Here is a 22,675-nt window from a genome sequence, read left to right on the forward strand (position 1 = left end):
TACAAAAGCTAAATTCTGAAGGAAAAAGGAGTTCTAAATAGTTGACCTTGTGAATAAACAACAGGAACAAGTAAAATGCAATTCAATTTTATTAGCTTTTATTTGTCTACTACTCACTAATAATAATAAACTCAAAATACATTCAATGTCAGCAAAGGTAATAACAAGACAAAACAATGGAACAATTACACCTGGACTATAAATTTGAGGGAAAGAGAGAGAGAAAGAGATAGAAGGAAAAAAAAAAAGAAAAGAATCCCTTGTGTGTGCGTGTGTGTGAGGCTAGGGCAAGCCGATGCGTGTGTGTGTGTGTGACCTAGCTTGTCGTTAGCTAAAACAAAGGAATGTTAGCTAAAACAAAGGAATGTTAGCTAAATAGAACAAAGGATTAGCTCTGTGGCTAATGTGTGCTTTGTGTAGGTATCTGTGGGCAGATGCTAATGCTAGCCACTCTGGCAATGCTTAAACAAAATGGCGGTCAGTGCCTAGGTGTCGTATCACAGGTAACTCAATGAGGAAGGTATCAAAATGGCGTCGGAAAAATGGCGCCTGCAGGCCTAGTCGAGAACACAAGCCTACCAGCTAGCGTATCACCCTGAGGTAGCTAGCAATAAGTTGCTAAGGAGAATCTGACCACGCTACAGCTGGATCCAAACACTGCACTTAACAACAATTTCCAACAGACTATCTAGGCAAAGAACTCAACGCGAGAGAGAGAGAGAGAGAGAAAGAGTGTGAGAGAGTGTGTATATGTGTTGGATGGAGAGAACTAGGCCTTGTAGCGGTCTAGCCTCGGAGCTTAAAATAACAAACTTGTCGCTGCGCTGCTAATCAGATAGGGAAGCTAGCAATGGAGTTAAGGAAAGATATCATGCAAGATACCCTGTCTAACAAGTTCAAAGAAAAAAAACAGAACCAAAACAAACAATAAAAACAAACAAACACCTTCCGTGTCTGAGCGGGTATGCTAAATAGCTCAAAGCTTAAACATGACCCTAACAACCATCTGAATAAGCTACAAATTAAAAATTTGCCCAAGTGCCTACTCAATGCGATGGAAGTTCTTTCTCCGATGTCCGCGCTGAGGGTCGCAGTCCGAGGAGAGGAGGTTAGCGGCGCGTTGCGTCCAACCGCGGCTAACGAAGCAGGGAGATGAAGGCCTAGCTGGCCCACGGTGCTTCAGGAGAAACCTCCGGTGATGCGTCGACGAGAAAAAGGCTGAGAGGAGCGAAGCTGTCCGCAAATGCCTCTTAGCGTGGAAAACTACTTAACTGTAGTTAAACTTTGCAAAGGTTTAGAATCGAAACCACTATATCGCTGAAACTTAGCGGGTCGTTCAAAAGTTCGGCCGAAACTAATTTGAACAGGCTGTTCTCAGACAATAGCGGTTAGTCTCAACACTGTAGCTTGCGTGCCTACAGTCCGTCCGACCACTCCAGTAGTCAGAACATGAGAGAGCGAATCGAGGCGCTCTCGATACAGTTAAAGCAGTTCCACTTCACGTCACATCCGGGTGGAGCGCGCAAGGAAATTGTGGGATCGTTATAGGGGGCGCTGGCGAGTTACCAACATTCCCCCCTTGGCCATAGGCGCTGAAAGGAGTGATACCCTATGGGCACATGGTGTTTAGTCTGCGACCCACGGTCCCTAGTAATCCACAATGAGGTAGTTCCACAATGAGGTAGTTCCACAATGAGGTAGTTCCAAGGGTCCTTTCTGTGAAAAGTCTTTCAGACACAGTTCAACAGTTCAATTCATTTCATACAGTCCATAAGATGCATAGGCACTTGGGCATGAAAGCATATGCACTTGGACATGAAAACAATTACACTATGGCTACTTAACTACCTTCTACATACAATATTTCACACAGCAAACAAAAATAATCAAAACTCCATAAAGGAAAATGGAAAAGAGGGGTTAGTTAGCGTGTTAGCAAGCCTACTCTTCAAGAAAGTTAGTGGAGGCCTTAGGCCTGATGGAGAATCGGACAATGCCACGATCTAATTTCTCAGGTGCGTAGATCGTTTTGTCCAGTTTGCGGTGTAGTGTCAGTATGTACCTGTGTAGAGTGATGGCTATGAAGACTGTGATAACCCAACTGCTAGCTAGAAATCCCAGCGCAATTCGGCTTATTAAAGATCCTTGATCGGACGAAGGGTTTGCGCGGTTATTCAAGAAAGTGGTAGCGATGCCAGTGGGCTTAAGATCGAATTGCACGGTTTTGGTCCCTTCCAGCAGTAGTTGTGCTTGGAGGGTGGAGTTTATCTCAAGTTCGTGACCTGGGAAGGCATCGGGCATTTCTATCTCGGTCTCATACTGGTCAGCGCTAAGGTGATGGAGGGTGATGTCACCCACGTGAACAGTGGCTCCTAGTGGGACACTTAGGAGAGAGGTTTCGTTAGGGATCTTCATTCTAGTGGCAGTGTTATGTTGATCATATGATACCAGAATCTCAGTTTGGGGAGTGTTGATTAGCCACCGATTACCAGCTCTTTCTACTCTAGTTCCTATTCCTTCATCTTTAATAGACAATTTGCCTGCACACTTCTGCTCGGGGACTTTTGTCAATCCACAGAGACGGTCTGTGGTGTCTCGGATAAAGGGATTGCTGGGGCAGACCCAGTGGATATCTTTGGTAGAGGTGCACATGTCTAAATTAGGGACGAGGTAGATAGAGGGGTTGTCATCGTGATAGGCTATGGTGGAAGGTGTCTGCAAACGTACGTGTACGTCGTTGTTCCAGAAACCTACATTAAGGACAGATTTGATTCTGTATATGTTTTGCCGTTCAATAACGGGGAGATTGAGGATGAAGCCTATTTCTAGGTTTTGAGGGTTCACAAAAATGGGGATAGCACTGCCAAGACTATAAGCCAGATGAATCTGTGATGAGTAAACGTTAGTCGTGGTAGTAGATCGGAGTATGCTGTCAACCATGCTGAGGGGTATCAAATATGGTGGGATTTTACCTCCACTCAGGGTGCTGAGAGAGCTACTTACTTCTCTCATCAGGTCCTGCATTAGGTCTCGGATTACTCGGACGTACTTGACCTCGCTTCTCATGATTGTCGCTAGCCTGTCTACGGCATGTACTGTGTTCTTGATTAATGTAGAATGCATGTTAACGGTTAGTATGGTTCCCTGCAGGGTTTTGCCTAGGCCCTGCAGCTCCTCCTGTTGAGTTAGTAGTCTACCCTGGATTTCTGGCATTTCTTCCTTAAGAATGTTCATTTCTCGTTTGACCGCGGTTAGGCTAACGGTGTTAACGGCAGAGAGGCCCATTGAGAACAGAGAGCCAATGGCGGATGCAGCAGTAAGTAGTCCTCCGAGGAACCGTTTAGGGCGTGTTTTGCCGCTGAGTTCCTCCTCAGTGACTATGAACTTCTGTAACTGTTCGAGCATGTGAACTGTGGTACGCTTGGCGTGTTCGATGTTGGACCCAATCTCGGAGTCAGGCCCGGTTTCGAGGTTTGTTTGTGTGGGCGATCTAAAATGCTTACGGTACACGTCCCAAGGATCGAGGCGGGTGTACACGCGCTGGGTATGGACGCGGCAATTGGTGAGGAGCAGTCCTGGGGCATCTTGGAGAACGATGCCACTCGGCGGACCTGGTTCCACTATGTTACCGGCCAATGTGGTCTGCAGGACTAGGAAGATGCCGAGGATCCAGAGAGGGGCCATTCTGCAACATACAGGAGTTTGTTATTCCGATTTGAGTGGTAACGAGGGTGGTTACTTATAGATGCACGCTTATGGATTGAGAGGCATGCAACTAAGTTGGGCAGGCTATAACTTATTGTTTGTCCACCCCCCTATGGAGTGTGGACTGCTCAAAAAGCTTTATTTGGTTGCTATGGACCCATCTATACGAAGGCGCCTGGCTGGGCTTCGAAGTTTTGATGCGGTAGGCGACGGGGGACAGTTTACCGACGATTTCGAAAGGGCCGGACCAACGGGGTAAGAATTTTCTGGCTACTCCTACCGGTTTGGTGAAATTGAAGTATAGGACTCTGTCGCCTACTTCGTACTCACGGTGTGTCGCCTTTCTGTCGTAGTAAGCTTTCTGTCCTTTCGCACTCTTTTCGAGGTGTTCCTGGGCCCACGCAAACGTGGCCTGCAAGTGGCGTTGCAAGTCGGTGACGTACTGGTGTGCGGTGTACGCAGTGGCAACGCTTAGGTCCTCTGGTCGGTAGAGGAGGTGTAAGGGAAGAACCATTTCACGGCCAGTCATCATTTCGAACGGGGTGACTCCGGTGGTGCGGTGAGGAGTGGACCGAATGGCCATCAGCACCAGAGGGAGTTTGATGTCCCAATCTTTGCCATGGTGACTCACATACTTGCGAAGCATGCTCACGATGGTTTGGTTGGCGCGTTCGACCTGACCGGAAGACTGAGGATGATACGCGATGTGGAATTTTGCCTCGACTCCGAGCATCTCCCACAACACTCTCATGACCTCTGCGGTGAAATGAGTACCTCGGTCGGAATCAATGGATAGGGGCAAGCCCCAACGGCTGAACACATGGTTCATAAGAAGGAGAGCGGTGGTCTCTGCGGTTTCGTTTGGGGCGGGCAAGCATTCCACCCACTTCGTGAACGCGCAAGTGACGGTCAGGAGGTACTTATTACCTCGAGCTGATTTCGGCACCGGTCCGACCCAGTCTATCTGGAGATTAGACCAGGGGAATGAGATGCCTTTGCTTTGCAGTGGGGCGCGGTTCAACGGTTGGGCTGGTCGGAATTGGCAGCAAATCAAGCACCCTTTAACATACTCGGTAACGTCCTGAATCATGAAGGGCCAATAGACAATCTGTTGGAGTGTCTGGTAGGTCGCCTGAGCGTTCCTATGGCCCCCGCACGGGCTGTCGTGAGCGTACTGCAACATGACCCCCCTATGATCTGTGGGCACGACCCACCGGGGAGGTCCCTGGTTGCGTGGTGTGTACACCAGGAGTCCTTTCTCGAGTTTTAAGCCGTTTTTGAGATTGTGAAGGTGGTTTAAGTCTCGGGACTGTTGCAACTCTTGTGGGGAAATTGGGGACGCCACGGGGTCCGCAAGGAACTTACGGATTTGGTGGATCACGGGATCCCTTTCCTGCATAGACACCAGGTCGGCGTCCTGGGGCAGTCGGCCGAGTTGCACGGTTCCTGCTTGGGGTACTGCGTCAGTTTGACCTGCTCTAGCCTGTCGGCGAGTAATCGCGGTTACGTTATGGCGTGGCGTCTCGGGAAGCCATGACGGCTGGAATTCCCAAAGGGGGCCGTCCACGGCTCCCGCTTTGGCGAGGCCATCTGCCTCATCGTTACCGACTTTGTCAGGTCCTGGGACTTGAGAATGTCCCTTCACCTTCTTCCAATAGACGCACATTCCCTGTTCGGTTACGAGTCGATCGCATGCTAGGAAGAGTTCGGAGTGTTTCACTTCCTTGCCCCTTGCGTTTTTCATGTCCCGCACCTTCCACGAGGGAAAGTGTGAGACGAAGCTATGCCTGGCATAATTTGAATCAGAGCAGAGGACTAACCGCTTGATGTTCTCACGGGCAGCTTGTTGCAGGACGATGAGCACGGCTGCTACCTCCGCATATTGGCTAGTCTTAGCCCCGAGTCGATGTTGGTATTTCCCTTGTATAGGGCCGTTCGCCCATACGATACCGACACCGGCTTGGACTTTGCGTTCATGATGGAATGAGCATCCATCTATGTAAGCGGTGGGGAGGTCTTTGCAGACGTTCTCGTCATAGTAGTGGTGGTCGGAGGGGAGAGCAGGTACGGTTGTTAGTTCGGTTTGATCCGGACTATTCTCGCAGTCGCAATGCTGGCATTCCGCCAGGCCTCGGCCAAGCGCCATCTTGTGGTTCTGGGCGTACTTCACCTCGACGTCGTAGCCCTGTAGTGCCATCATCCAAGCTGCGATGCGACTGTTCGAAACTCTTCCCTCTCTCAGCCTCTGGCTGTTCAAGAACAAGACCGGTTGATGATTGGTCTCTATCACCACCTTCTGGCCACCAATGTAACTGCGAAAGTGTTCAACGGCCCAGACCGTGGCCAGCAGGGCTTTTTCGCAGTCTGAAAATTTAAACTCCACAGCACTGAGGGGCCGACTGGCGTATGCTACGACACGGCGATCTTTGTCATGCTGCTGTGACAGTGCAGCGCTCAGGCAGTGGGTGGAGAAACTAGCCTCCAAGAAGAACGGTTTGTCTTTGTCGGGATACGCGAGGCAGGGAGCGGAGCAGAGCTTCTGCTTCATGCTCTTGAACGCGAGTTCTTGAGGCTCACTCCACTGGAAGGGTTTATCCTTTCGGAGGAGCTCGGTGAGCGGTCGTGCTATCTCCGCGTAGTCCTCGATGAACTGTCGGGAGTAGTTGCAGACCCCTAAGAAGCTCCTGAGTTCGGATACGTTGGATGGGGCTTTGATATCTTGGATAGCCCGCACCCTCCCTGACTGGGGTTCAATGCCATCTGGTCCGACGCACAGTCCAACGTATTCGACTTTGGTGCGACACCACTGCCCTTTGGTGACAGAGAGCTTCGCTCCTGCTCTGGACAGCTGAGACAGAACATGGCGTATCTCTTCGAGGTGTGCATCAAAAGTCTGTGACCTAATGAGGATGTCATCGACATAGATCAAGTTGCCACGAGCTGCGGCATCGCTCATTGCCTTATGCAAGAAGATGTTGAATTCAGCGGGGGAGTTCGCGTAGCCGAACGGACATCGGTTGAAAGTTAGCTGGCGGTTCCCAAAGGAAAAGGCCAGCTTGTGCTGGTCAGCTGGATCCACGCGCATGGTCCAGAATCCACTCGCCACGTCGGCGGTGGAGAAGAACTTTGCACCCTTCACCTTGGCAAGTTCTTGATCCAGATGGATCATGGGCCATCTTGACAAGGGCACTTGCTTGTTCAGCTGCCTATAGTCAATGGTGAGACGCCACTTGCCGTTCGGTTTCAGCACTGGCCATAAGGGGGAGTTGTAAGTCGAGTTACACTCACGAATGATCTGCTTTTCCAGCAGAGTGTCCAGTGTTTCTTGTATTGAGTCGTATGCGGCTAACGGGATTTTGTATTGCCGCACGAACGTCGGTGGAGCGTTCGGATCTGTTGGGATTCGGACGGTGTGGATGTCCGTGACTCCGCAGTCATTGGAATCTCGCGCCCAGATCGCCTTGAAGTCGTAGAACAGTTCACGGAGCTGTCGTCTCTGGGCGTCCGTGGTCAGGCTGTCAGCTTTCACCAGCTGTTGTTGAACTTCTCGTTCGAAGCCTGGGTACGGTTCACCTAGAGCTGAATCGACGACCTCAGTTGCAGGGGTGTCGTTGCTCGATTGCGTGGCAAGAGCATACACCAGCATGTGTTTCGGGGTGTCAGTTTTGGTCATGACTATGCGCTCGTCGCAAAGCATGATGTGAGGTTCGATGCGGATCATGTGGAAAGGAAGAGTGATCCAGGGAGGTTCCACTGGATCGGAATGAGTGTCCGGCGTTGGCAGCTCACCAATGACTGGAATGGTGAGTTCAAAGTCATGGAATGCCTGGTCTATCAGAAGGCCTAAAGGCCGACGGGCGGGGATCGTGATGGCGTCCCGCGTGGAGTTTTGAACCAGGAGGTAAGCGGAACGATGACTCACTTCAAGCAGCGGAGTCCCACACACGGCTAAATCGAGCTCCATGAAGAATCTGAGAGGCTGGAAGAACGCCTGGGAGCTACGAAACTGTTGGTCTTTCATGATGACCAGCTTAAGAGGGGAACCAGCAGTCCTAGCGGGAATGACGATGTCAAATTCGCTAGCGACATGGCAGGCTTGGGGAATCGTTTGTCCTGACCGCATCTGTTCCGGGTCAGCTTGGAACGGGTGCTTAGCAGCGTCGGCTTGGGTCCAGATGACCCGGTTGACTAGGTCCAGTTGGGCTCCCAGTCTGACCAAGATGTCTGCCCCAATGACCAGTGGGTCAGGAAGTCCGGGGACGACACTCAAGAAATGAAGGAATTCTCTCTGACCGATGGCGAGCGACACGGCGCAGACGCCCGTGGCTTTGATGGGGCTCTGGGGTTGTTCGGCTGACAGTAGCCGGTGGCTCTTCTGCACAAAGACAGCGGAAGGAGTGCTCTGACGCACTATGTCGAACCACGTTTGGCTGATGGCTGACTTCTCTGACCAAAGCGCTAACCTGACGGCAGGTGCCGTGACGCCGTTGACAGCAATGTTGCCAGATATCCAGGGGTAGTACCTGGTTGGGGCAGATTCGCCAAGAAAGCAAAGGAAAGACGGGTGGCCATCAAGCGCGTTGCGGTTGAGAGGAGTGTCGGTTGAGTTTGGTGCGTCTTGACTCGGCTCAGGGTGGAGCGGAGTGGTCTCGAGGTTCTCGGGGACCTGCCCTGACTCAGCTATCGGTGGAGTAGCCTCCACGCTAACTTCATCGCAACAGGCTTGATCGTGACGACGAGGATCTGGGGTCTGTGGGGACGCGACCTGGGCCCACAGTTGCCCACGACGACAGTCAATGAGGGGCGCTAGCCTATCTAGTAGGTCTTGGCCAATGAGGAACGGTTCTACCCCAACAGAGCAGATGTAAGTGGGGTGAGTGATGGACATGCCCTGGAAGGTGAGTTCTAACCATGCAATGGTTGTTACTGGGGCTTGATTCTGGGTGAAGCTAACCAAGTTGACGTCACAACGTTCGGTTCTGATGGGTCTACCTTGCGCGCGCCGCGCATCAGAAACCTCTGCGAAGACTTTGGAACACATCAGGGTGATTTCTGACCCGGTATCTAAGAGAGCTTGGAGGGAAACGTTGCCTTCTACCACAACTGGGGTATAGATACGCTTGGCGTTGCCTTTCCTAACCAAATCTCCAAGAAACTGCGTCAGGGGTGCATCCTGCGGGTCAGGCTTCACTAACGGAGGGGGTGGTTTCAACTCATCGCTGCCTATTGGGCAGGGATCCTTTCCCCACCCCACGAGGTAGACACGCGGTGGTGGTGGGGATGGGTCCCGGCCTAGTCATGCTGACGGTTCGTCCCTGTCCTTGCTCGGCTTACCCTTCCTGTTCTTATTGCTCAGCAGTTGTTTAACTCGTGCTAATTCGGTCCTCAGTTCTGCCATCCCAAGCGGCTCTTGGTTGGCTTGTTTAATCCGTGCTAATTCAGCCCTCAGTTCTGCCATCCCAAGCGGCTCTTGGTTGGCTTGTTTAGCGGTAGCTAGCTTAGGGCTCCGCTCCCTTCGAGAGGAGTTGCGATGGGGCCTTGACTGTCCGCTATTCTGAGATTTAGGGCCGTGACTGCCAGGTTTGCGGTTACCTTGCCCTTTGGCGTTGGGGCCCTGTTCCCCCTTGGCTCCAGCTTGTCGAACTTTCCAGTTACCTTTGGGTTGACTCGACGTCTGGTGGCCGGGGTTTGGGTTCGCCCAAGGGGGCCCGCGGTTTGGGGCTTCACCCCCTTCTAGGCCTAAGGACTGACCTTCCTGCTCATATAGGCTGAGGACTCTGGGATCGTCCTCGTGGCGGTCCGTGGGTCGGACGAACGTCTCCCACGTTAGTTGTGCGGTGCGACGCATTTCTCTCATAGTATGGGGGCGCTGGCGACACGCGAGTGTTACTTGGTTACGGATGCACGGGTGAAGGTTATGGAGGAAGAGGGACTTGAAGTTGCGATCTTCCTCTAGCCCGGGCTCGCTTCTGCCCTGAAAGTACGCTGCTCGGAGCCGACGGTAGTACTCGCGAGGGTGTTCGCTTCGTTTCTGTCTGATCAGAATGGCACCCATCGTCGCAGCAGTCTCGTCCTCGTACAACGAGTATTCCTCTTTCAAGTACTTGCGTATCTTCTTGTAGTTGTCGAGGACTGACTGCGGTAAGGTCTCAACGAATGCTCGTACGCCACTACCTAAAGTTTTCCAGACTAGTCTGGCCTTTTCATGCGACGTAGCCTCTGGCAGGTCCAGGAGGCTACGCTCGATTTCCCGGAAATAATCATTAACGCTTCGGTGTCTATGTTTTTCCGGCTCAAAACGCTCTATGTCTTTCGCAAGGACGTCGATTTGGCGGATCCTAGTTTTGCGTTCTGCGACGAGGCGTTTTGATTTTGACCCGTAGGGGTCCTCGCTGTCTTCGCTATTTGAGCTGCTCTCATATCGCCTATGTCTGCGTTTCGGCTTGTAGGCGGCCTCTCCGTCAGAGGAGTCCGAGGGTACGTAGCGCGGCGTTTTCTGCGGGCTAGAGGCTGCAGCGATATTGAAGCGCGAGGGGGTGTAGTGGGGAGTAAAGTAAAAACTCCCAGCGCCACGAGGTGGCGATCGCGCGACTTTCACGCGAGTTGAGCTTGAGTGCGGTGTCTGATCTACCGTTCTAAGCTCAGGTTCTTCCTCCTCCAGAGCGGAACTCTGTTCTTGGGAGGGTTTGGCCGATCCCTCATCTGAGCGACGTGCTTGCGTCACTTCTTCTCTGAGGTATTCTATTTCGCGCTTTAGTTCATCTTGTGTGGCTCTCAGGCCCACGAGGCTACTCTCCGCGCTTTCTGCTCTCCTTTGAGCTTCGGCCAGTTGTCGTTTTAGTGTTCTTTTCTCTTGTTCGAGGGTCATACACACATGTTCCATTTCCTTATAGTAGATCATGAACAATTTGGGTAGCCCTTCTGGGAGAGTCATAGTACGCTCCTTAAGTTCCCTAACGGCTATGTGTATTTCATCAAAGCGAGCCTTTTGGTCCAGATCACAGAAGTAATTTCTCCTATCCTCCGGGACTTGGCCTAAATCGCCTACAACGTCGAAGAGAGAGAGGAGGGGCCCTTCTGACTCCCTTGATGGGGAACGCGACATTTTGTTCGAAATGTATTAATTAACTTAAAGGAAATTAATACTAGGGGTTGATTAGGTTAGAATTTAATTTAATCCAAGTTGCTAAATAATTGATGTGGTTTCTTAGCTACTTTGTTTTCACTAATGTTTCACTTGTATTAATTAGCTCAATTAATAATTAGTTAACAATAATGATTATTATTATTAATAATATTAATTAAGTACTTGGATTAGATATTACTCTAATGTACTAATCAATTAAACCAGTTTATCAGCTAACTGTGGTTGGCAGCTGAATTTCAGTTCTGTGATTAACACACTGTTAATGATTCACCATTAAAGTCATCTGTGTTATACCTTGGCAGTTGATTTTGGGTATACAGCAGTTTACAAGTTATTGTTGAGAAATTCACAAGGTCATTAAACTATTCCTCACACGGGGCACCACTTTAATGTAGGTTGAATTGGGATTAATTAAATTATAAATTATGTAATAATTGATAATTAAATTAATCAATTTATAAATAAAGATCAGTCTCATAAAATCTTAAATTATTAATCTTAATACTCACCATGAATGGTTACATTCAAGATTAATGGTAGCTCTGTATTAGAGGGGAAACCCAGTTGTGTACAAAAGCTAAATTCTGAAGGAAAAAGGAGTTCTAAATAGTTGACCTTGTGAATAAACAACAGGAACAAGTAAAATGCAATTCAATTTTATTAGCTTTTATTTGTCTACTACTCACTAATAATAATAAACTCAAAATACATTCAATGTCAGCAAAGGTAATAACAAGACAAAACAATGGAACAATTACACCTGGACTATAAATTTGAGGGAAAGAGAGAGAGAAAGAGATAGAAGGAAAAAAAAAAAAGAAAAGAATCCCTTGTGTGTGCGTGTGTGTGAGGCTAGGGCAAGCCGATGCGTGTGTGTGTGTGTGACCTAGCTTGTCGTTAGCTAAAACAAAGGAATGTTAGCTAAAACAAAGGAATGTTAGCTAAATAGAACAAAGGATTAGCTCTGTGGCTAATGTGTGCTTTGTGTAGGTATCTGTAGGCAGATGCTAATGCTAGCCACTCTGGCAATGCTTAAACAAAATGGCGGTCAGTGCCTAGGTGTCGTATCACAGGTAACTCAATGAGGAAGGTATCAAAATGGCGTCGGAAAAATGGCGCCTGCAGGCCTAGTCGAGAACACAAGCCTACCAGCTAGCGTATCACCCTGAGGTAGCTAGCAATAAGTTGCTAAGGAGAATCTGACCACGCTACAGCTGGATCCAAACACTGCACTTAACAACAATTTCCAACAGACTATCTAGGCAAAGAACTCAACGCGAGAGAGAGAGAGAGAGAGAAAGAGTGTGAGAGAGTGTGTATATGTGTTGGATGGAGAGAACTAGGCCTTGTAGCGGTCTAGCCTCGGAGCTTAAAATAACAAACTTGTCGCTGCGCTGCTAATCAGATAGGGAAGCTAGCAATGGAGTTAAGGAAAGATATCATGCAAGATACCCTGTCTAACAAGTTCAAAGAAAAAAAACAGAACCAAAACAAACAATAAAAACAAACAAACACCTTCCGTGTCTGAGCGGGTATGCTAAATAGCTCAAAGCTTAAACATGACCCTAACAACCATCTGAATAAGCTACAAATTAAAAATTTGCCCAAGTGCCTACTCAATGCGATGGAAGTTCTTTCTCCGATGTCCGCGCTGAGGGTCGCAGTCCGAGGAGAGGAGGTTAGCGGCGCGTTGCGTCCAACCGCGGCTAACGAAGCAGGGAGATGAAGGCCTAGCTGGCCCACGGTGCTTCAGGAGAAACCTCCGGTGATGCGTCGACGAGAAAAAGGCTGAGAGGAGCGAAGCTGTCCGCAAATGCCTCTTAGCGTGGAAAACTACTTAACTGTAGTTAAACTTTGCAAAGGTTTAGAATCGAAACCACTATATCGCTGAAACTTAGCGGGTCGTTCAAAAGTTCGGCCGAAACTAATTTGAACAGGCTGTTCTCAGACAATAGCGGTTAGTCTCAACACTGTAGCTTGCGTGCCTACAGTCCGTCCGACCACTCCAGTAGTCAGAACATGAGAGAGCGAATCGAGGCGCTCTCGATACAGTTAAAGCAGTTCCACTTCACGTCACATCCGGGTGGAGCGCGCAAGGAAATTGTGGGATCGTTATAGGGGGCGCTGGCGAGTTACCAACACTTCTGAGAGCCGCTGCCACTCCAAGATGCTCTTTTTATACCCAGTCATGTTAATGACCTATTGCCAATTGACCTAATGAGTTGCAATTTGGTCCTCCAGCTGTTTCTTTTTTGTACCTTTAACTTTTCCAGCCTCTTATTGCCCCTGTCCCAACTTTTTTGAGATGTGTTGCTGTCATGAAATTTCAAATGAGCCAATATTTGGCATGAAATTTCAAAATGTCTCACTTTCGACATTTGATATGTTGTCTATGTTCTATTGTGAATACAATATCAGTTTTTGAGATTTGTAAATTATTGCATTCTGTTTTTATTTACAATTTGTACTTTGTCCCAACTTTTTTGGAATTGGGGTTGTATTAGTAAGATCTCTATTTGTAGTAGGGGTGTAACACAGTGCCACTATCTGTATCTGTTTAGTGCTCCAAATAACCATAATCTGTATTTGTATTCTGAGATAAGCTTGAAATGGACATGACTCAAACAATACTTTCTTTTATTAAGTAGGAACCCTACTACTATGTCCCCTGGAAAACACTGGGAAAAAACCCAGAAGAAGATATGGCAGCACTGTCAGAATGGTCTGTGAATTCTGGCTCTGATAGTTTCTCAACCTCAGCTACCCCTTACAGAAAAAACATATGAATTTCCCATGTATTTCACATGTGATCACAGGTTACCACATGTGGAATACATGGTATCAGATGTTGTAACGTGTTACCATGTAAAGCACATGTGGAAAACGTTACCACATGTGTAAAACATTCCCACATGTGATTCACATAAACCACATGTTTCCCATGTGCAAATAACATGTTTCCCATGTGCAAATAACATGTTTCCCATGTGCAAAACACATTTTCGACATATTTCACATGTGAGAAATCACATGTGAAGTTCATGTGGTTTTTCTGTAAGGGACATCACTCAAGTTCATAATTGAGATGGCACGGGACTGTTTTTAATCCTGCTCAGACCATTTTTTTCCCTGTTTGTACATGGCCGAGATATTTTAGTTCTGAATTTAGCTCTGTTTCCCAAAGTATAAACAAATGAGTAGCCTAATTTGAACCACAGCAACCCTGACCAGGCAGTTACTAAGGATAAATGAATAAATGCTGTAAATGCATCACATGAACTTTTCTTTGTCCTGCAATCTTCACATTTGACCACACTCTTGCGCCTGCAAAAAAGTAAAAAACTTCCACTTGCTAAATTTTTGTGTTGCATCCCACAGGATCTCAGTCCTGATGAACATGTCTTCCTTTCAATCTTTCTAAAAAATTGCGTTTGTATTAATAACAACAGACTATTGCTGGGTTTCACGTGATGTCACATCTGCCTCATTAGTTATTCAAAACTTTAGCTGGTGGTCTACCAAAGCTCAGTTGACAAAATGTTTGTATGGAGAAGATGCATTGTTTGCATGAAAAATGCCTTACGCTTGCGTTGTTTTAGGTTGTTCAAATCGATCAAACCATGAAACTGAAAAGTTTCTTCAGGGTTCCCAGTGAACTAATAAAAAAGGGTGAACGAACACAGGATTTCACAAAAAGATGTCGAGAAAGGTGGCTTTTGAGCCTCTCACTGAAATCGAAGGGAGCCGAGTCAAAGCATGCTCAAGTTTGCAGTGATCATTTTGTGAAAGGCTTGTATCTCCCTCTCAGCTATGTCCTTAGTGTTTTCCAAGTACTTTTCTTGCTATGTGTCATTATATTACAGTATTTCTTTTAGTCATGAAGCGCTAAAGTCCCCAGCTGTTTCTTTGTTTACCCCTCACAAAGTCCATATGCATGAAGGTCGCAACAAAATTCTTACCAAGCCATACAGTTACAATGCGCCGTGATCACTTCTCCGTCTTGTTTAACTAAGATCCAGGTCTTTAAAGGGGTTTCTGATGATCTTTGTGAATGATTTCCCTGAGAGATAAGAGCCAACACAAGTGAGAATCAAGCGAACTGTTGTTTGTTTACACTTCAACTTGCAGCGCTTCGTTGTAAAGACGCGAACGGAAAGCTTTAAAAACCCATACTTACACGGACAAAAACAATACAGGATTCATTCAGCAGCGACTTGATACCGAGGTCATTTACCCAGCCACATAAAAAAAAAAAGTTGTAAGCTTCCATACTCTTCCACGCTTCCATCTGTTTTGCGGTGGAGAAGGATGTCTGCAACACCAGATAGTTTGAGATGTCAGGGAACTTAACTGAAGGGTAGTTTTCGAGATCGTATGACAAATCCTTCTTTCCCAGATGTAGGGGTCTATTCTATTGCATATAGCAACCTTCTGAATATATCTAAAGCGAGCAGTGGCTTCTAGTTTACGAGCATACTCTGTTATCACTAGTTGTTTGCACTACGGCACCCGTTTAGACCACCAGTTATTTCACTTCCGGTAAAACCACTAAGAAAAGTCACGTGACTGAAACCCAGCAATTGAGTCTGGTTCATCTCAAGTTTTCTTCCTTGTGTTGTCTGAGGGAGTTTTTCCTTGCCACTGTCACCACAGGCTTGCTCATTGGGGAGAAATTAGGGATAAAATTATCTCATGTTTAAAGTCATACATTTTCTGTAAAGCTGCTTTGTGACAATGTCTGTTGTTAAAAGCGCTATACAAATAAACTTGACTTGAAACTATTCCTAATAGTGTATTCATATTCTGTTACATCCCTAAGTTGTAGGTGGTTCTTTCACAGGCAGAATATCCACTTAAACAATAGTATTTCATTGTTCACGTCATAAATGAATAAATATTCCACAGAGAATTTCTCAATACATGACACATGTTAACATACAGGACGGCACGGTGGTGTAGTGGTTAGCGCTGTCGCCTCACAGCAAGAAGGTCCTGGGTTCGAGCCCCATGGCCGGCGAGGGCCTTTCTGTGCGGAGTTTGCATGTTCTCCCCGTGTCCGCGTGGGTTTCCTCCAGGTGCTCCGGTTTCCCCCACAGTCCAAAGACATGCAGGTTAGGTTGACTGGTGACTCTAAATTGAGCGTAGGTGTGAATGTGAGTGTGAATGGTTGTCTGTGTCTATGTGTCAGCCCTGTGATGACCTGGCGACTTGTCCAGGGTGTACCCCGCCTTTCGCCCATAGTCAGCTGGGATAGGCTCCAGCTTGCCTGCGACCCTGTAGAAGGATAAAGCGGCTAGAGATAATGAGATGAGATGAGATGTTAACATACACCATGGTGTTTCTACGTTATCACTTCAAATTCCAAATATTGGAGTCTTCCAAACAATATGACCAATGTTCTTCCAGGATGCCACCACAGACACACATTCCAAGAAAGGTGATGAAGAAGACGGCAGTAAGAAGCTGAGACATGTACCCATTGGAAGGAAGATCTATGAGTTCTACAATGCGCCGTTCACCAAGTTTTGGTTTAATACGGTAAGCATTAAACCATTGCCATTTATTATCATGTCAAGTATTGCCATTTCATAGTAATAGTAATTTACTATGAATTTAATGTGACTGATGTTGCACTCTTGTTTCTCTGACGTTGTTTGATATGTTTGGGGCAGATCTCGTATCTTGGGTATCTTATGCTGTACAATTACATTGTCCTGGTGAAGATGGAACGTTGGCCATCAATACAAGAATGGTTGGTCATTTCCTATATATTGACACTCGGCCTAGAGAAAGTGAGACAGGTAAGGTTTAAATAATCTTTCAACAATCACAGTTTTACAGATAAGTCTCATGAATTTCTTTGGAATTTATACCTTTTTTTTGAAACTTCAGATTATGGCTTTGTATATTTTTCACATGTAACAGATTTTTCACATGTAGTGCATGTGTTTTTATTTTTAAATGTGAATTTTTTACGATTCATTCATTTTCATGTGTGATTTTCTCATATTCACATGTACATTTTCACATGTGGGCCTGTAGTTTTATTTTTCACATGATCATGTTATTCATGATGTCATATGGTATCATCCATGATGTCACGTTTCTTTGAATGAGCAATTTCAGGGCATAACATGGAGAAATGTACCTTTGCATGTTTTTCATGTGATCACATATTATTCACAAAATTACATTTCAACAGTGAAATGTATGTGATTTTTCCTTTCGTCATGTTTTAACATAAGGTTTTTCAGTCTGTCCCTCTGGGGAACCCTTAAAGGGTTTATGTAAAGGCCTAAAACAGAAGGCTCCTTTAAAAAGCTTCTGAATCCCTGACTATAAGAGCCCTTGGGGAACTATATTTTAAGGGTGTAGTGTAAAGCACTAAATATAATATGAAAAAAAAGTCACATGAAATACTATGAATAAAACACTAATCATGTAGCTGCTCCTCTATTAGGACGAATGGATGAGAGGGTTAGTGCTGCTATTTAAAGGGTGTCCTTTAGATCATGCACTTTACTGAAATATTTAAGTGATAGGGACAATGATAGAGTATTATGTGTGCTAGAATCAGATTAGAGCTGAATTTTATCTGTTGGCTCTGGACAGATTTGTACAACCAGCAAATGCATTAAATGTCATGGTGACTAGAAGTGTCACAGTGACACAGAAAAAGATGAAAAGTATAGTCAAATGACTGGTGTTAAAATAATCACGATATAAACTGGGTTTTGAAGCAGTTGGCATGTTTTTTCTTGACTGGTTTAAATGAGAAAGCTCTACCAAGCTCAGAAAATCTATGCTGTGTAGGACACTCCACCATGATGTTGCAGCATACAAGCTGAGCAATTTACTGTCATTTGTCTCATGTTAAAATGGATATGTTGTGAAATACAGTTAAAAAGGAATGTAAGTAGAGGGAATGTAAAATGGTAATGCACTTGTTTGTGTTAGATTCTGATGTCAGAGCCTGGTAAGCTCAAGCAGAAGATTAACGTGTGGGTGGAGGAGTACTGGAACATCACAGACCTGGTGGCCATCTCGACATTCCTGTTGGGTCTCCTCCTCAGACTGCAGCCTGAACCTTACATGGGCTATGGTCGGGTTATATACTGCGTGGACATCATCTTCTGGTACATCCGTGTGTTGGATATTTTTGGGGTCAACAAGTATCTTGGACCATATGTCATGATGATTGGCAAGATGGTAAGTATCAGTAGATTACACAAGTAGAGAAAGCAAAGCCTTTGTGTGTTACTGGTTTTATAGATTTCAGGCCTCAGCAAGTTATTATAGGTTGAATTTAGTTTTTAAAATGTTTGATAGTTTAGATAATTTTTGGAAGATTTATGTTTAGGTTTTCCAAAAAAAATGCAAAAAACCTGGAATGTTTTGTGTGTGTGTGTGTGTGTGTGTGTGTTCAGATGATCGACATGTTGTACTTTGTGGTGATCATGTTGGTGGTCCTCATGAGCTTTGGGGTAGCACGGCAGGCCATCCTCCACCCAGATGAAGAGCCCACTTGGCGATTAGCCCGAAACATTTTCTACATGCCCTACTGGATGATCTATGGAGAGGTGTTTGCGGACTCAATAGACCGTAAGACTAGAATTGATAGTAAGATTCTTTTTCCTGCCTCCAGGGTAGATATTCAGTCTTATCTGTGCTTTCCTCTAGCTTACTGAGTTGGTGTATTGTAGTATCACATTTGCACATATAGTAGTCCTTTTTAATTGATTTCATTTTGTCCTCTTTAAATTGTAGATAAAACCTGGATAGGTTTATTTTTTCAAGTTTTTAAGAACTTTTTAGTAGTTTGGGTTTGTGGTATAAATAAACATGTTATGCTATTTAGTTGTTATTCTATCCACATTCACTGGATATGAGTAATCATGTGCTCTGATTGGCTACTCTACTACTAAGATATCAGCTCATATATCATGAGTAGAGAAAAACAAAATGGCAGAGCGTGTTGCTGAACCAATCGAGGATGAAATAAAACCTCTACTTGAAAACAAAACTCCAAAAAGTACAAAAAAGCAACAAAATATGGAATGAAAGTATTTCATAGTAAGAACATATCTTTTTTTAATTTTTCAAGAATTATTATTATTATAGCATTTTTCACAAATTGCGACTATCATATCGCCGGTTTGTTTACATTCTAAGCAGAAATTATTTTGTCAAACATTTTGTATAAAGTTTTTATATATCAAATTTGCAAAAAATAAAAATAAAAATGCTCTGTTTCCCAAAACCCAGTGAATGTGGATAGAATAAAGCAGTTATTCCACTCAATCTCATCATACATGGCTTATAGCCAACTCAGTACTACACGTCTCGTCGGCTTTCAGCTCATGTACGACTCAATTTTGTGGAATAACTGTTAATTATAAGCTACAAATATGTTGTTTTAGGACTGTGACTTTGCAGAATAGACCTCTCCTTTTCCAGCAGGCCAATAGGTTCACTTCAATAGGTGAACCATGAAACAGTAGATATATGATGTACGTCTTCAATATATTTAATTCCATCCAGAATAAGGATAGGTTTGGAGATAATTCAGCATCATAAACAATGCAACAATGAAGATGCATAAGCACTAGAGCACCGATGTACCAATGTGTTGTTTCCACTTGTGTGCAAAATACAACTTTTAATTTTTCATCTTCTCTCTCTGTGTGTGTCCCATGTTTTTATCCTCAGTTATTTTTCTTAATTTTGATGTAATTGAGAGTAAAAGTATGCTTGCTCTCTCCCCTTCTATCTCCATGAATTGTCCTCTCTGGAATGCTTTGCAGTTTATGCCATGGAAATAAACCGTATGTAAACATTACGCGCCACCATTTTTAATGCTGTTTCAAAATGGAAATGAAATTAGCACTGCTTTTCTGGATTGAGATTTGAAGTCTTCCCTCAGCCCCATGTGGAGATAATATGTATGATGAAGATGGAAAGAAACTCCCCCCCTGCATTCCTGGTGCTTGGCTCACGCCAGCCATTATGGCCTGTTATTTGCTAGTGGCTAACATCCTTCTTGTCAACTTGCTTATTGCTGTCTTCAAGTAAGTTTACAAATCAATACAGATCATATAATTTCATAAAATGACAGAGCAAATATAAACAAATGGAATGTAACTTTACCAAACTACTCCTGGATACAGTATGATTGAATCAAGTTGCCCAAAGAGGACACAATTATAAATTATCCCCCATGTTTACATCCCAAACAGTAACACCTTCTTTGAGGTGAAGTCCATCTCAAACCAGGTGTGGAAATTCCAGAGGTATCAGCTGATCATGACTTTCCATGAAAGGCCAGTGCTCCCTCCTCCTCTCATCATCTTCAGCCACATTTACATCGTCATCAGACGAATCTGCTGCCGCTGTGGCAAGAAAAAAGAGGGAGAGCTGGACGAGAAGGACAAAGGACTGAGTGAGTTCATTGAACGAATGATATCTCATTTTTGTGACAAGAAGAAAATGAGCTATTTGTAAGACTTTTGTGTTTTCAGAGTCAGTAATTGTTGGCGCAATAAAGTCAATGATCGTTCTTTCTCAATGAACAAGACCGTTACAGAGCACACGACCATATTCATTTGCACAATATAGGCTCATAGAACTGCTAATAAATACTAATTTGAATAAATTGTTATACATTTATAAATGGCACTTGTTTAGCATTTGTATCGATTTATGGATAAACTATCTAGCTTACAAATTTACATTTGCAGGTATTCGTCTCATTGACTGATCACAGTATCTCCTTTTTTCTCTAAGAGCTTATCCTGAATTCTGAGGAGCTGAGGTGCCTGTATGAATTTGAGGAGCAGTGTGTGGAAGAGTACTTCAGAGAGAAAGAAGATGAGCAGCAGTCCTCAAATGATGAAAGGATAAGGGTGACATCTGAAAGGTAATAAATTCTGTGAAACATTTATCCAGGTTAATTAATTGTCTAAAAGTGGTAAGCAGTGTAAAACTGGACTTAACCTTCAAACTGTTTTGCCACACATTTGAAAAGTAACAAATATAAAGGTTTACATGATGATCATTTTCACCTGGCCCGGCAAGTTATTTTTTTAAACAATTTTATTTCATGACAGGGTGGAAAACATGTCCATGCACATGGAGGAGGTCAATGAGCGAGAGAACAATATGAAGGCTTCTTTGCAGACGGTGGATCTGAGGCTGGCCCAGTTGGAGGACGTCTATTCTCGCATGATGACGGCATTGGAGAAACTGGCAGGAATTGACCACAGTGAACTGAAGAGGAAACACTCACGGACATCCTCTGTTAGTGGCATCTCATCTCTCCTCCGCACTGGCAGCGTTAACAGTAATGATGGATACAGCCTTTATTGCTACTACATGGATGACTGTCCAGCTACAGAGGAGAAGGACGGGGCCAAGTCAGGCCAAGTGACAGTGGCAAATATGAAGAAGTTATCGAACACCACAACTCTCAATCCAAATGATTATGGGCTGAATTTGGAGGTGGACGTTCCAGTAGTAAGGATCTGTCCAAACTCATGTGAGAACACCTGGTTCCCCCCTTGTGAGAAGACAGCTGAACCTACAGATCAGGATGAAGATGCCAAAACAGCAGGTGAAGCTTCACCATCTTTAGTTCAAAGGTCTAGGAGCGCCAGCTTGTTCTGTTCAACTGCCAGAGAAGGTTTAATGCAGACAGTCAAAGGGCCTATTTCTCTTCAAAAAGGGATAGTCAGATCCTCAACTTGGCGGGGGTGGAGTGCTGGCTCTGAATATAAAGTGCAAGCTAATCTTTTTGGCCAGCCACCTCCAGACATCCACATTATCAAACCCACAGAGACAAATGAAGCAAGTAAATCTGAGGGTCAGCTGAGACCAAGAGTTCCAAACATTCTCAACACAGAGATCAGAAGTCAAGAAGGCGGCCAAATAGGAAGGCATGATATTACACAAGAGGACAGAAAAGAGAATGGCTCAGAGGAAAGACTGAATATGGAGGGCAATACAGAAGACAGAGACCTAACAGAGACAGATGAAATATGGAGAAACACAATTAACAATGGAAGGATGAACTTGCATGAAGATATTCCTGACTCGTTTCGTCTTCTGGTACCTGAAGAGAAAATGTTTCCGCCAGGAAGATCCAAGAGCTGGAACACAAAATGTCGAAAAGCCTTGAGGGAAAGTGCAGACAAGCCCCGAGGCTCCAGCAGCGAGAGCAGCCTTTCATGTGGAAGTTCTCTTGAGATGTCGAGGGAAAAATCTGGGAAAGTGTCAGGAAAGGAGGAGTGAAAGAAAAAGATTGAGCTGAGGTCGGGAGATGAGATTGCTAATTAGGAGTGTGATAAAAGAGTGATCTTTGTGTCACACAATTTAAATATATCTTCATTTAGTCATCTTCAGTATCCAGGTCAGGGTTATCCTGGGAAACTGGGTGTAAGGAACACATCCTGGATGGGATGGCTCTTCATTACAGGGCATCATATAGCAATAACAATATCACAACGTTATAATAGTATAACAATAAAAGAGCTGCAGTGTCATATCCACGTCCCAGGTAAGATATTTAGTGTTTTGTAGAAAGCTCTAAATGTGTGATTTTGTGATTAATTACTTTTAATGTATAATTCTGTATATTCTATGCATACTACATGTTAAAACAATTAGGCTTTATATATTACAAGTAAAAATGAAATACCCTCGTCTCCAGTTGTCTTAAATGTTATTTCAATATGTTGTTTGACAACTAGATTTGTTAAAACCTGCATAATATTCAGCGTTATTTTTTTTTTGTTGTTGTTATAATGGAAAACTGTTCTTATAGTCCCT

General features: G+C 45.0%; 1 protein-coding gene across 1 annotated transcript in view; it reads left to right on the forward strand.

The window, feature by feature from the left end:
* The window catches only part of LOC132881873 (transient receptor potential cation channel subfamily M member 1-like), a 38,487-nt gene extending 15,858 nt beyond the window's left edge, over window positions 1-22,629 (forward strand). Inside the window, exons 17-25 of the mRNA XM_060914879.1 lie at window positions 16,259-16,390; window positions 16,525-16,653; window positions 17,810-18,061; window positions 18,280-18,472; window positions 19,657-19,677; window positions 19,776-19,920; window positions 20,089-20,291; window positions 20,636-20,768; window positions 20,959-22,629. Of these exons, the coding sequence (XP_060770862.1) occupies window positions 16,259-16,390; window positions 16,525-16,653; window positions 17,810-18,061; window positions 18,280-18,472; window positions 19,657-19,677; window positions 19,776-19,920; window positions 20,089-20,291; window positions 20,636-20,768; window positions 20,959-22,138 (2,388 nt within the window). The 3' untranslated portion in view covers window positions 22,139-22,629. The remainder of the gene's footprint in view (window positions 1-16,258; window positions 16,391-16,524; window positions 16,654-17,809; window positions 18,062-18,279; window positions 18,473-19,656; window positions 19,678-19,775; window positions 19,921-20,088; window positions 20,292-20,635; window positions 20,769-20,958) is intronic.
* Window positions 22,630-22,675: the final 46 nt, after the last annotated feature.

This window comes from Neoarius graeffei, chromosome 2 (assembly GCF_027579695.1).
Source record: "Neoarius graeffei isolate fNeoGra1 chromosome 2, fNeoGra1.pri, whole genome shotgun sequence".
In the NCBI taxonomy this organism is placed as follows: domain Eukaryota; kingdom Metazoa; phylum Chordata; class Actinopteri; order Siluriformes; family Ariidae; genus Neoarius; species Neoarius graeffei.